This window comes from Glandiceps talaboti, chromosome 15 (genome assembly GCF_964340395.1).
Source record: "Glandiceps talaboti chromosome 15, keGlaTala1.1, whole genome shotgun sequence".
In the NCBI taxonomy this organism is placed as follows: Eukaryota; Metazoa; Hemichordata; class Enteropneusta; family Spengelidae; genus Glandiceps; species Glandiceps talaboti.
Window position 1 is genome coordinate 18,320,775 of NC_135563.1, and position 15,830 is coordinate 18,336,604.

The 15,830-nt window shown below is 34.7% G+C and overlaps 1 protein-coding gene across 4 annotated transcripts in view; it reads right to left on the bottom strand.

Moving 5' to 3' along the window:
* Positions 1-7,778: 7,778 nt before the first annotated feature.
* LOC144446862 (fibroblast growth factor receptor 2-like) overlaps positions 7,779-15,830 on the bottom strand; it is a 28,476-nt gene continuing 20,424 nt past the window's right edge. For all 4 annotated transcript variants that reach the window (XM_078136705.1, XM_078136706.1, XM_078136703.1 and 1 more), the window contains 5 exons: positions 15,472-15,668; positions 14,665-14,787; positions 13,887-14,095; positions 13,428-13,527; positions 7,779-12,938 (listed from right to left, as the gene is read on the bottom strand). In XM_078136705.1, the coding sequence (XP_077992831.1) occupies positions 12,672-12,938; positions 13,428-13,527; positions 13,887-14,095; positions 14,665-14,787; positions 15,472-15,668 (896 nt within the window). In that variant the 3' untranslated portion in view covers positions 7,779-12,671. The remainder of the gene's footprint in view (positions 12,939-13,427; positions 13,528-13,886; positions 14,096-14,664; positions 14,788-15,471; positions 15,669-15,830) is intronic.

Below are 15,830 nucleotides of genomic sequence, written 5' to 3' on the forward strand. Positions count from 1 at the left end.
ACAATTTGTAACTGTGACTGATATCAACAAGCAAAACCAAAGTACAAAAAACCAGGTGTTTCGATCTCGCTTGGCCAATTAGAACTTAGTTTTCATTGATGAAGTTCACCCAGGTCATGTATAAGTGAGTTTCTGATTGGATAAGAGTTTGGCCTGACTCTCAAAACAGAATTCATTGCAGTCACAATACACCTGGATTATTGGACAAAATTGTCGTTTCTCCCGAAACTAATTTCTGTTGAAGGAAAGATACTCACCTAAATATTCTTACAATAGGATTTGCTTGCAATTCCCGATGCTTTTCCAATAAAACTTTATTAACCCACCTCCTCCTACAATTACTGCCCTCAATGTTGGAAGACCAGTTGCGCTACGCTATGAAACACAATCTTAGTCCAGAAACCTGACTATACTGAGACAGTGGGGAAGGAGGGAGGGACTGTTAGGTGAGTATCTTTCCTTCAACAGAAATTAGTTTCGGGAGATATAATATTCTTACAATAGGATATAGAATTTGTCACCAGCTAGGTGGTGGGTGTCTCTGTAGGACCTGTTAATGTGATATTCTGGCTAATGCTAAGTGGACCTAGAGTGGCTAGATCCTCAGCATGGTCAGACATATCCCAAAGATACTAGTAATAGAGTAGGGCCAGGAACACTGCTTTCAGTTCTAGCCAGTTTATGTGGTGACAGCGTTCAGTTGAATGCCACTGACCTGCTGTCATATGACCTCCCACATGCGAACCCCCATGCCTCGTTTGATGCATTGGTGAATAAGGAGATGTCAGGGTTGGGGGGTACAAGTGATCTCCCCCTCAATAAATTCGCCGTGTTCAGCCACCAGTTGAGATGAAGCCAAAGAGAGGGATGTATAGGGATGGAAGTCTTCAATGGCTGACTGGATGGGTGCCAAAGCACTAATAGGTACAACTGGATCTGGCACGCTCTTAGTCATGCCCAAGGGGTGATGTCTATAAATGAATTCATCAGCCCCAGGAGTAAATAACAGACTCCTTGCTACTATTGAGCGTTGTAGAAGGATGGACTGAATGAAGGTTAACAGTTTGCTGATTCGGTCCTCGGTTGGGCAAACAACTCCCAATTCCATCAGCAATCTCATTCCCACAAAGGTCATGTCCTGGGTGGGAGTCAAACATGATTTCTCTTGACTGAGAATAAATCTGGGGTGAATAGGTATATGGAAATAAGCGTCCTTTAAGTCTATGGACACCATCCAATCGCCTGGCTGAATGGCAGCCAACACTGCTCTGGGTGTTTCCATTTGAAACTTGGGGACTACCAGATACCAATTGAGAATGGAGAGGTTGAGAATTGGTCTCCAGCCTCTCGACTTTTTGAAATTTTGATCTTTTGACACTCAGACTTGGAAAGTACTTTATTGTATATAAAATGAGATTGAGTCGACAGAATAATATTGGTGATTACCCTACACACAAGCCAAATATGCCACATTCCAGATACCCAAGTTCTGCCATTTTGCAGGTAAGCACCACAAGAGGGCGCCCCAGATTTGGCAAAGTGAAAGCTACAATTCTTCATCATGGCCGCTGATAATTTGGCTGTGCATGAAACTGAACAAATTGTTCAGAAGTTCTTAAATGAGCAATACAGTATCGTATACGAATATCAGGTGAGAACTAGACGTCACACGGAGATATGATTCAGTTAGTCTTAAGAAGCATGCAACAAGTAAGCAACAGGATGTATGTCAAAGTCATAGTTATGTTACAATGCCAATTGCAATAATGTTGTCAAACTTAGCATTCTAAAAATGCCATGAAATGGTTATGTAGGATGAACAACATTTATTTATCTACTGTCAGAAATATTTTGATCTTTCAACAGTGTTATCCTCCGAAAAATGATATGCAGTGAATTTTGAAGTGCGCCCCCAATGGTGATTGTATTGTGTTCTTTTGTTTACTAGACTAACAGTGAGAGGTGTAACTTTACCACGACACTGTGTTTGTATGTAAATTTTAGCTCTCCCTGCATCTCCTTACAACATCCTCACTTAATCTCCTGGGAACAGGGTAAAACTGGCGTTAAGTACAGCTTCTTCACACTATACAATGGTGTTCTCATCCTTATCAAATTGCAAAGCAGGGACATCTCGTACTAGCCATTACAAGGTGAAACTTGGATATCACTGAAGGTTCCTCACTTTACCCAAACGGTGACCAATTTAAGTCTACATATCTCATCATAACAACTTAATGCAGTCAAGGATATTTCTGCCTTTAGTACAGTTGTATTGATTACTGTTATGATGATAACTGATAAAATAGGTTATAAAATATCCCCTTAGTAACTTACTCAACAGATTGGAAGAACAGTTTTATATTTACCACTTAAAATGCCATTCTATGAACAATCCTTCTAACAGAAATTATACTACGGCTAGACCGAATTGGCCAATCAGGGGCCTTGATTTCGGTTGGTTATATGGAGCCATAACCCACTCTTTCTTAGGGGTGTGACCTATATATCCGTTTGAGCCAATCACTTCGTAGTATAAGTAAGATAGACAACTAGTTCGGTACATAACCCTCTTGAATCTATTACGTATAAGTCTTCAAAGAAGACACAGCTTTCCAATAAAGCATTTCTGATTGGTGAAAATTGATAGTGCAAATGTACACTGACCAATAGGATACACTTAATGGTATTATTATTATTTTCATGAAATTACTATGTTAGAAAATAGTTTTGACTTTTATATTTGTACTATTGAATAAAGTGTAGTGAGAATTATAGTAGTCTTTATTTGGAGTGGTGGTACATTCTGATTTGTTAAAGCTACTATGAAAGTTCATTTGTGTCACTTATTTTGTAATTGTTTCAAAATTATATTCAATAAATAAATTTTCTAATAAAGAATCATTTGTTATGTTGTCAGTTTCTCAGATTGTTTACCGCTCTATGTGCAAGGTGGCCACGTTGTACGTCATTTTCCTCTTCTTCTTCTTCATCATCATCATAATCTTCTTCTTCATCTTCATCCTCCTCGTTGTTGTTTTCATCTCCATCCTACATTAGAAAGAGCAAGAAACTCAAATACAATGCATCTGTGTTCAGTATAACAAGATACATTTTGCAGATTTTGTTTCATATATGGCAACACCACTCCTGGAAATATTAATATAATATCAAACACGTAATTTGGAGTAGTTTTTGAAAAATTAAAATTCTGAAAAATTAATAGACAAGTTAATGAAAAATACCATACTTTCGTTATAAAATTAAATTCAGGATTCCGTACAACTCGCAACACTTTAATTTATGCATTTGCAATGATAGGTCAACTGTAGAGGGCAGTATACATCGCCAAAAGTCGATTTCTTCACAAGGTTCAAAAAAGGCGAAATTGGGGCCGTTTGGACTGCAAAAACGCATTATTGCGTAATAGTTGAAAAATGCGACTTTTTGGTGTGTAATCGATAATAACGTGTCCACGGCCAAACCAAATCATCTCTTTTACATTTCATAAACTCAAACACGTAATTTGGAGTAGTTTTTGAAAAATTAAAATTAATATTTCTGAAAAATTAATAGAAAAATTATGAAAAATGCCATACTTTTGTTATAAACTTAAATTCAAGATTCCTTACAACTCGCAAAATGTTAATTTATGCATTTGTAATGATAGGTCAACTGTAGAGGGCAGTATACATCGCCAAAAGTCGATTTCTTCACAAAGTTCAAAAAAGGCGAAATTGGGGCCGTTTGGACTGCAAAAACGCATTATTGCGTAATAGTTGAAAAATGCGACTTTTTGGTGTGTAATCGATAATAACGTGTCCACGGCCAAACCAAATCATCTCTTTTACATTTCATAAACTCAAACACGTAATTTGGAGTAGTTTTTGAAAAATTAAAATTAATATTTCTGAAAAATTAATAGAAAAATTATGAAAAATGCCATACTTTCGTTATAAACTTAAAATTCAAGATTCCTTACAACTCGCAAAATAATAATTTATGCATTTGTAATGATAGGTCAACTGTAGAGGGCAGTATACATCGCCAAAAGTCGATTTCTTCACAAAGTTCAAAAAAGGCGAAATTGGGGCCGTTTGGACTGCAAAAACGCATTATTGCGTAATAGTTGAAAAATGCGACTTTTTGGTGTGTAATCGATAATAACGTGTCCACGGCCAAACCAAATCATCTCTTTTACATTTCATAAACTCAAACACGTAATTTGGAGTAGTTTTTGAAAAATTAAAATTAATATTTCTGAAAAATTAATAGAAAAATTATGAAAAATGTCATACTTTCGTTATAAACTTAAATTCAAGATTCCTTACAACTCGCAAAATAATAATTTATGCATTTGTAATGATAGGTCAACTGTAGAGGGCAGTATACATCGCCAAAAGTCGATTTCTTCACAAAGTTCAAAAAAGGCGAAATTGGGGCCGTTTGGACTGCAAAAACGCATTATTGCGTAATAGTTGAAAAATGCGACTTTTTGGTGTGTAATCGATAATAACGTGTCCACGGCCAAACCAAATCATCTCTTTTACATTTCATAAACTCAAACACGTAATTTGGAGTAGTTTTTGAAAAATTAAAATTAATATTTCTGAAAAATTAATAGAAAAATTATGAAAAATGCCATACTTTCGTTATAAACTTAAAATTCAAGATTCCTTACAACTCGCAAAATAATAATTTATGCATTTGTAATGATAGGTCAACTGTAGAGGGCAGTATACATCGCCAAAAGTCGATTTCTTCACAAAGTTCAAAAAAGGCGAAATTGGGGCCGTTTGGACTGCAAAAACGCATTATTGCGTAATAGTTGAAAAATGCGACTTTTTGGTGTGTAATCGATAATAACGTGTCCACGGCCAAACCAAATCATCTCTTTTACATTTCATAAACTCAAACACGTAATTTGGAGTAGTTTTTGAAAAATTAAAATTAATATTTCTGAAAAATTAATAGAAAAATTATGAAAAATGCCATACTTTTGTTATAAACTTAAATTCAAGATTCCTTACAACTCGCAAAATGTAATTTATGCATTTGTAATGATAGGTCAACTGTAGAGGGCAGTATACATCGCCAAAAGTCGATTTCTTCACAAAGTTCAAAAAAGGCGAAATTGGGGCCGTTTGGACTGCAAAAACGCATTATTGCGTAATAGTTGAAAAATGCGACTTTTTGGTGTGTAATCGATAATAACGTGTCCACGGCCAAACCAAATCATCTCTTTTACATTTCATAAACTCAAACACGTAATTTGGAGTAGTTTTTGAAAAATTAAAATTAATATTTCTGAAAAATTAATAGAAAAATTATGAAAAATGCCATACTTTTGTTATAAACTTAAATTCAAGATTCCTTACAACTCGCAAAATGTTAATTTATGCATTTGTAATGATAGGTCAACTGTAGAGGGCAGTATACATCGCCAAAAGTCGATTTCTTCACAAAGTTCAAAAAAGGCGAAATTGGGGCCGTTTGGACTGCAAAAACGCATTATTGCGTAATAGTTGAAAAATGCGACTTTTTGGTGTGTAATCGATAATAACGTGTCCACGGCCAAACCAAATCATCTCTTTTACATTTCATAAACTCAAACACGTAATTTGGAGTAGTTTTTGAAAAATTAAAATTAATATTTCTGAAAAATTAATAGAAAAATTATGAAAAATGTCATACTTTCGTTATAAACTTAAATTCAAGATTCCTTACAACTCGCAAAATAATAATTTATGCATTTGTAATGATAGGTCAACTGTAGAGGGCAGTATACATCGCCAAAAGTCGATTTCTTCACAAAGTTCAAAAAAGGCGAAATTGGGGCCGTTTGGATTGCAAAAACGCATTATTGCGTAATAGTTGAAAAATGCGACTTTTTGGTGTGTAATCGATAATAACGTGTCCACGGCCAAACCAAATCATCTCTTTTACATTTCATAAACTCAAACACGTAATTTGGAGTAGTTTTTGAAAAATTAAAATTAATATTTCTGAAAAATTAATAGAAAAATTATGAAAAATGCCATACTTTCGTTATAAACTTAAAATTCAAGATTCCTTACAACTCGCAAAATAATAATTTATGCATTTGTAATGATAGGTCAACTGTAGAGGGCAGTATACATCGCCAAAAGTCGATTTCTTCACAAAGTTCAAAAAAGGCGAAATTGGGGCCGTTTGGACTGCAAAAACGCATTATTGCGTAATAGTTGAAAAATGCGACTTTTTGGTGTGTAATCGATAATAACGTGTCCACGGCCAAACCAAATCATCTCTTTTACATTTCATAAACTCAAACACGTAATTTGGAGTAGTTTTTGAAAAATTAATATTAATATTTCTGAAAAATTAATAGAAAAATTATGAAAAATGCCATACTTTCGTTATAAACTTAAATTCAAGATTCCTTACAACTCGCAAAATGTTAATTTATGCATTTGTAATGATAGGTCAACTGTAGAGGGCAGTATACATCGCCAAAAGTCGATTTCTTCACAAAGGTCAAAAAAGGCGAAATTGGGGCCATTTGGACTGCAAAAACGCATTATTGCGTAATAGTTGAAAAATGCGACTTTTTTTGTGTGTAACCGATAATAACGTGTCCACGGCCAAACCAAATCATCTCTTTTACGTTTCATAAACTCAAACACGTAATTTGGAGTAGTTTTTGAAAATTTAAAATTAATATTTCTGAAAAATTAATAGAAAAATTAATGAAAAATGCCATACTTTCGTTATAAACTTAAATTCAAGATTCCTTACAACACGTAACACTTTAATTTATGCATTTGTAATGATAGGTCAACTGTAGAGGGCAGTATACATCGCCAAAAGTCGAAATTTGGGCTGTTTGGACTGCAAAAACGTATTATTGCGTAATAGTTGAAAAATGCGACTTTTTGGTGTGTAATTTGATAATAACGTGTCCACGGCCAAACCAAATGATCTCTTTTACGTTTCATAAACTCAAACATGTAATTTGGAGTAGTTGTTGAAAATTTAAAATTAATATTTCTGAAAAATTAATAGAAATATTAATGAAAAATGCCATACTTTCGCTATAAACTTAAATTCAAGATTCCTTACAACTCGTAACACTTATTTGTAATACGTCAACTGTAGAGGGCAGTATACATCGCCAAAAGTCGATTTCTTCACAAAGGTCAAAAAAGGCGAAATTGGGGCCGTTTGGACTGCAAAAACGCATTATTGCGTAATAGTTGAGAAATGCGACTTTTTGGTGTGTAATCGATAATAATGTGTCCACGGCCAAACCAAATCATCTCTTTTACTTTTCATAATATCAAACACGTAATTTGGAGTAGTTTTTGAAAAATTAAAATTAATATGAAAAATTAAATAGAAAAATTAATGAAAAATGCCAAACTTTCGTTATAAACTTAAAATTCAAGATTCTTTACAACTCGCAACACTTTAATTTATGCATTTGTAATGATAGGTCAACCAAACTCTACAGATGCACAAGATCAACTTGATGTTTTTATGAAATCGCAAATAAGTGTACATGATATAAAATCATGAAATGACTCTCCAGAACCCATACTTTATGAAAATGGCTGTTTCCTGGAATGGTGTTCTCCTTTAACGTACAACTGTTAGGTAGAGTACATGGGTGAGGCTATCGCAGGGTAGATGACGAGTCAGGACCATCAAGCGGACCATACACCTTGATTCATTCAATTCAAATTAAATATCAGAGTCAGGCAGACAGAATTCATGCTGATTTGTAATAGAAACTCTCTTTTATTTAGTACTCAAAAAACTCTTTACAAAACTAGAAGTCGGTACTGCTAAAAATTTATCCGACAATCTGTACACAAGATAATCAAAATGTAGACAAAACAGAGTCTTAGGGTGTTTTTAAGAACATGATTGGTCAGTTATTTTAGCATAAAAAATAGCAGTTTAAAAGTATCAATGGCAGTGAGTGACTTTTCAATCTAGCACTTTCTTGCTTTGCTTTGGTTTTTGCCATTTTAAAGCTGTTTTTCTGTGGCAGTTTTACATAAATATGAAAGGACAACAAAAATATACACACCGTACCTGTGTATATACAAACAAATAAATTTATAAGTACACTACACTAAATAACAGCCTTACAGAAACTAGAATCTAAGTACATGAACTTTAGAACAAAAATTTAGTGGTAAACTTTGAAATAATGGTGGGTACATTGCTATCCAATAACATGCTATGTACAATACAAATGTAAAACTATAAAACTATTTAAAATTAATCAACTAACCTAATTCACTTAGTTATGATGTAAGGCTGTTACACAGTAGTAGTAGTAGCAGTTTTGATGTCAAACCGGTAAAATGCAAATAGAGTTGCCACTTGGTTTTTTTCCCCCTTTCTATAACTACACAGGAAAGACTGGTCACTAAATGAACAATACAGAGAGTTCCTGAACTACTTTTTACCCACTGTTTGCACTTCTAACAAGTAGGCATGCTTACAGAAAATGTTGTAACAACAAAAAGTCCCGCAAATGTCCTACAATGTGATGTACTTTAAGTAGTTACTCTCAGTTAGCAAAAGAATGGCTATAGAAAGACAAAGTCTGTGGAACTGAAATGATACAAAAATATATAAACCCAACAGAACGTAAGTATTTGGCACTGTAAATATCACACAAGCTAGCTATCATAATTTGCTGTAGGAACACATAAGGACTCTGACCCATCTCATGTACTAATGTTACCTGCTTCTCGTATACAACATCTATTCAGCTGTATATAGAAATTGTCCAAAAGTGCTAGAATCCAACTCCCATCTAAAATCTTTTAATGTACTTCTTGTTTTACCACTGTGCAACTATACTACTAGTCTTTTCTACGTATACACTGACAGGATACACTGATATAATTCTGGCATTTTAGGCAGTTTGAGTCTCAAAAAATCTGTTGCATGCACACTAGAATTTGTGTAATAGTTCATAGCTGTATGAAGGATATCTCTTTATGAAACTAGTTACTGTTTCGGCAAGTCTTTTAAAACTAAAAATTTTGTACAATTGGACTACAGCAGACAGCATTGAGTTCCTGTTCAAAACGTACTGTTTTGATTCTTTTTACAAGGCATGTCAAATTCAGAAACTTAAATTGTGGCGGTAACCCACAGATGTATAGCCTGAAAGATTCATTGTGGTGTATAATGTCACTCATGATCTTCAACTTGGGCCAAAAAAAATTGTGTGGTTCCAATAACTATTTCAAAACAGGGTAGGTAGGATTTATTTTTTTATCTTCGAGGATATGTCACATATTTACAGCGGTCAACAGAGACTTATTGATGTATTCACACTTTCTGTACTATACGCAGAAGACATCATGTGATACTCTGTATTCCATCATGTTGTTATGATCACGAGGCATTGACGTCTTCAAATCTCGATTTTTGATAATTTTTAAAATTACCTAAAACAAGTTTAAGGTGGCAGTAGAAAACTAGGTTGGGTCGGGTTACCAGAACCAAACATTTTTTCTTCTTGCTGTATGGTTAACAGTAGCATCAACACTACCGAATCTTTCAGTCTGACAGAAATATAAACCAAATACTTTGAAATCATGATTGAAATCTGAGTAAACAGTTTGTGATGGCAATGTTTTAAAGTATACACAGACTAATACTTTTGAAGTAGTTGAACAATCAACTCATCACTAACATCAGGACTGAGAGTTAAGCCTTTCTATAAACAAATATGTTCCACAGGAAAAAATATAAACATTTTCATTTTTCTCCAAACTTTAGTATCAGTATGTAATTTCAATGCTGAAGGGCTTATAAAACAACATAACCCCTACTGGGCAGTGGTCCTGGGCTGTGAACACACACACACACAGATATTAAGGCGTTGTCACTGTACAGCTGGTTAGCATCTCCTCGCATATACTGCAGTGCAAATGGTCACCTCACTAGGTGTAAATTTCATGCCTTGAGGGCCAAATTGGATAGTATTTCTTCCTAGTTGTATTGCCTGCTATTTGCCAATTTGTTTCTCAACCAAGGTCTACATAATTATTTTTTCAGAGGTGAGGGTCAATTTACATGGGAAGGGGAAGGTGATTAGATGCACCCCCTTCCTACCAAATTAAATAACACAAACTTCTAAGTTTGGATATGAGATATATACACAGATAAGAATTGCTAAGAGTTGAGGACTTTGGTAGTAAACCATATGGATTCCTGGGAGAAACAGTTCCAAACCAGATCATTTCTTTTGTTCTCACTTCACAATGTTTCGAAATGTAAAACTGGCTCAACCAACCAGAAAGCAAACTTGTACATAATTTGAAAACACTTCTTGACTCTGGTTTAGCAAGCATATCTGGGAAGAAATACCATCTGTGGTTAAAAATCGCAATAAAAATGTGAACAATATATTGAGTAGCGAAGTACATCAAAAGCCCATATATACTATTGAACTAATATAATCTATGTAGTAAAATTATTAAGCAAACACATAATATACACCCTCTACAGTTAGAGGTTCTGAAGTAATATCTTTCTCTCTCTCTCTCTACTATAATATTATTATACATATGTTGGCAGTGGTATGTAGCTTGGTATCAAAACACATGATAATTATAACAAGCCCCTTTTCTTGGACTATTGACTTACCACGTTTAATACTTTACATGATTTTAACCCAATAAAATTCTACCTTCTAGTTCAACACAACAGATGAATCTCCTATACCCTGTTTCGAACTAAACAGTAACATCTACGTTTTTCAACTTTGTAACACGGGTAACTAAAATACTTTTTGTTTTTTACAGCTATCTTTTAAACATTAACTTCTAAAAATAGTATTTGCTTGCTTTTCTTACAAAAAATTTGAAAACAACATGATCATATTAAAATGCTTTTGTACAATCAAATAAATTTGTTCTTCACTCTCTGGATAAAAGTATTTTATAAAACAGACAAAAAACACTAAAATATTTCACCTCTTCATTTGGCAGACAAAAACCTCTTAAGTATCAAAATGGCAGGCAGAACAGTATTTTTCTAACTTTCCATTTTTTTTCTTCTTTGACCACTGCATGCATGGTGTAAGTAACATCCCATTGATTGAAAATAAACCCTGATTTATGAGTGAAAAACTGTATTAATGTTCCATGGAGTTGCTATCCATATTATTAAACCAAAAAAATATTTCAATATACATGTGATTTACATTCTGTAACTGAAATTAGTTACTATTCCTATTTTAATTTCCATCAGTTTGGTTTCAAGTACTTGGACTTCTACAAATTTTGGAGTATCATCTCTCCTATTGCTTCTTGAACTTTTAAGTTTCAAATTAAGATTTCAAATATTAAGTGTTTGGCAGTTATTTGAGTGTTTACTCATTGAAGTTGTTGAACTTCATTCAAAACAATTGCTGAAACAAAATGCCCTTATTTCTATTTCTTGGACTAGGATTCATTGAAGTACCTACCAGTGATGGTATTTTTTGGTATGAAATAAGGTGTATAACAGTATATTAACTGATGTAAGTTCTTTAGATAGAAGGGTAACATTGGATACATACAAACATCACAAGTCCACTCCCCTATGGACTCAACACCTGGCTTCAGTTTGTTTGTTTGCTGTTGCTAGCCACCAATGTTTTGTTGTCTACCTCACATCTTAAAATCTTCAACTGATAAGTTGTGACATGCATATTTCTGTTCACTGATATTTACATTTCTACTGCTACAAGGAGTGCAGTAGGTAAAACTGACACCTGCCATGAATTGTGCTGATCAAAACGATAACTATCGGTTTGACAGGTACATTTGTAAAGTTTACACCATCTTGTCTTCTCCCATCTATTGGTACTTTTACAGCTATCACTACAAAACATTTAGGATGTTAGATGTGACTTTTCTTCACATTCAACAGTAAAAATATCCTGGCAGTGAACAAAATCTACCGTACGTAACCAGCTAATATTGCAGACTAGAAATCTGTCTTTTATAATACAGTTCTGCAGATATCTACAGCTGCACCAAAAGTTGGAAGACAATAAATCGTGTTGGCAATTAAAGTAAATTATTTCAAGGCACTATGGCAGTTCAGTTGAGTGGTTATGGACGACGAATCAATCCATGCTTTATTTAGTGTAAATCTTCTATCCTATGTAGTAGTAGTAGTAGCACTGTAATGTTTTGTCTGTGTTTAGTCACACAGAATGGCAGTGTTGTCTGCTACATCTCTATCCATCCCATAAGGCAGTAATGGTTTTTTGGCTAGTCATCTGCACACCAGACATAACCTCTCTCAAGGTAAGGAAGGCACTTAAAACAGTAAATTTTTCTACATAAAAGGAAAAGTCTCATGACTGTTTCAACAGTTCATGGCTGTGTCCTGAGATCCTATCAAGTCCAAGTACGCCTGACAAAAGCCATTGAATGACTCTCTTCTCAGCTGACTCTTCTTCACCACTATTTATCTCAAGTCCATATCTTGTGTTTAAACTTCTCTTCTATTGTTTTACATCTTTTTACAACTCTACAGCTATCTATGCCCATCAAACAAGCATTTTCCTCACCAAGCATTTCACTACTTTACATCAGTTCTGTACATATATAGACCTGCAATATTTTGTACACTGTTTGTTCGTAGTTTGTCATGGTTGTGGGTTTTTACACCGTTGATTCAATGCTATGGTGCCTTTGTTTCTGAAATATGGGAACATTTTGTTGTGTTGTGAAGTCCATTGAGTTGATAGAGTCTCTCTCATAGTCACCATATCCACTTTCTGGTGGGGCAGTGGATTCACTACAATGTCGACTGTTTGGTTGACTTGGGCCACTATGCAGACTGTCACTTGAGTTTCCAGAGTCGATGTCCGAGCTGTCCAGGAAGGTATGCTCTGGTGCATCACCCATTGCATCCAGGTCAAGGTACTCCTGAAATGGATACAAATTTATACAAATTGTATCAAACTGTACACAAAGTTACTAAATAAAAAGGTCAGGCATGTTGGCTATAGTGTATCACTGGATATACAAATGAGGCAATCAATATTCAATTAAACAAACTTATCAAGAAGATTTCATTTGATTACAGTCCATCTTCAGATAAAATTAATACTCTAAGTTTACCATCATTAGGAGTGCTAAACAAGGTTTGATAATCTGCTAAACAAGTGAAGTTAATTTCAATCTATGATCTACCATTACTGATATGGTATATGACACTGGGGGTCTTTGGGCCTGTAGTTCTGACCATAACAGTGTAAATTCACAGATATATCTCATATAGACCATTAGTTGTTATCCTGGGGAGCTATCAAAATAGTTGAAGGTCTTTCCACAGTTGGTGGTGCCTGAAACAACCTTGCTTTCACTTTCAAGGTAACAATGGAAGGACTTTTGAGGTAGACTTTATTTACTTACTGTATTGGAAGACATGCTTTTGGCAAGGCATTCTCTCAAGTCATGGAAATTCGGCCTTCTAACAGGAAGTGTTTGCCAGCAATCTCTCATGATGTTGTAACTGTTGAAATTACGAGTACAAATATGTCAGATATGAGTATAAAATCTAAGTTTAGTGACATATATTACAAACAGCAGTAAAAATTTACAGCCATGAATTTGATATTTCTAATCACATTTTTTTCAGGTCACTAAACATCCCATATATACATTTCATACACCAGCTTCTGTTACAGTTTTTAGTTGACATAAATTCTTGAGATGCATACTTTAGAAAGTCAACTTTGCGAAAGAAAGTAGTCAGAAAATGCATTCCATTTTTGTACTCCCATCACCACAGATGGGATGTACATAGCTAGCACATTGATGTATAATGAGTCTAACAACATATGCCAAGTACAATTTTTACATGTAACCTACATTTCTAGTTTGCATCCATGGGGCTTCTCCATCCTCTTGCCTGACTTCAGATAATCAAATAATTTTTCAACAGGGACTGATGGATAGGGTGTTCCACCAAGGGTCATGATTTCCCAGAGTAATATACCAAATGACCAGACATCACTCTGTGTACTGTACTTTCTATCGAATAGCGCCTCTGGTGCCATCCACTTCACTGGCAGACGACCCTACAAAATTAATCAAAACTTGTTATAGCTGACTTTCTTTCTTAGGAGCTGTAAAATACTATTCCAGAAAAGGAAATATTTTTCATCTCTTCAGTCTGTGGTCGTTATATGTCAACAATTAATTTGTCTTGATTTATCTTGATTATCATGATATCGTCACAAATCATGACCTCCAGGGAGGGAAGTCTTTAGACTTATATAATCCCTAAGTTTCCATGGTGACTGTCAAGTCTTACTTTGAATTCTCGCACAGATTCAGCCTGAATAACATGTTCAGGTAGCTTGTGCCCTTTTGAAATAATTCACTGTACAAAAAAAAGAATTTCCTGCAGTCCAGTCAAAATATTTGCTAGCTTGAGTGAAAGTCCTCTTGTCTAGTGATGCTGACTTGGTGTAAACAGTTTTTCTGGTGCAATTTGTCTATTCCTTGAATCTAAATAAATATACCAGTATTGTGGTTTTCAGTATTATTTTTCCTTTGGACTGTTTCCTACACAAAGTCTTGTGACATCCTGTATTTCACTATTCCTATACAAACAACTACTTATTTGAATGAAATCGTTACTTACATCTGTTGTTTTCCTGTAGTAATCAATATTTTGAATGTCCCTGGCCAATCCAAAGTCAGCAACTTTCATGATATTGTTTTCAGCAACTAGAACATTTCTGGCAGCCAAATCCCGATGGATACACTGAAACACAAACAAGAGTATTAGCAGGTCATTCGGCTGGGACTTAAAATTCCAAAATGTAGGCACACATCTGACAGCACCAGTCTGTGTTGTTGTAAATACAGACAAATGGGGGATAAACGAGCAGATTAAAATTGCTTGTCTGTTTTATTTTTTGACATTGCCTAATCTGGCACATAACACATGGTTTCTATTCCTGATGGCTACGCTCACCAACAAAACTTTCCCATGTGATTTTGTAATACACATCAAGGGGTTTCTCTCTATCTTGGATATATGCCAAGTTTCTGTAACATTTCCAGTAACCTAGGTAGTTTGAATGCTATAACCTGTTGCACATCCCACACCATAACTCCTACACTAAAAGACCTTATATCATACGTCAGTATTAACCATCCATCCAGGTATACCCCCTGGCTGAAGTATGACCTCTCTTCTCCTTACCAGTACTATTTTACGATTTCACTCATTCAAATGATTTGTATGGGAAACAAAAAGGTGACAGTTTCGCAGCACAGGGAGACAGCTGTAATGAGGATGCCTACAGGATCTACAACCTTGGAGAAATAACTGTATTTCTCCGTTCATGACAAGGCAAGTCTTGTATCATGACAAAATATTTCCATCATGCAAAAAAAAAGAAACTGTTAAGACAAATTGTAAAGAATCCCAGTGAATACTCACTCGTTTTGAGGCCAGAAATTCCATAGCTTTGGCAATTTGGTAGGCAAAAGACAAAAGATCTTTGTTAAGCAGAGGTTCAACATTTTGAACCATTTTTGATTTTTCACAGTCATAGTCAGGATTCTGTGGTCGTTTACTTCGTAAAAAGTCTCTTAGATTGCCATGTGGAGCAAACTCTACGATAACAAACAATGGACCTGTAAACATGTAAAGAAACCAATTAATTAAGTTATACCATTTATAAAAAGAAAATTTGTCTTAAATATATCTATAATATATTTGATGACATGGTGATGCTCTCTATTCACTGGACAAAAGCTAGTCAGAACTTTTGAAAGTCTTTTGAGTTGAGTTGAGTT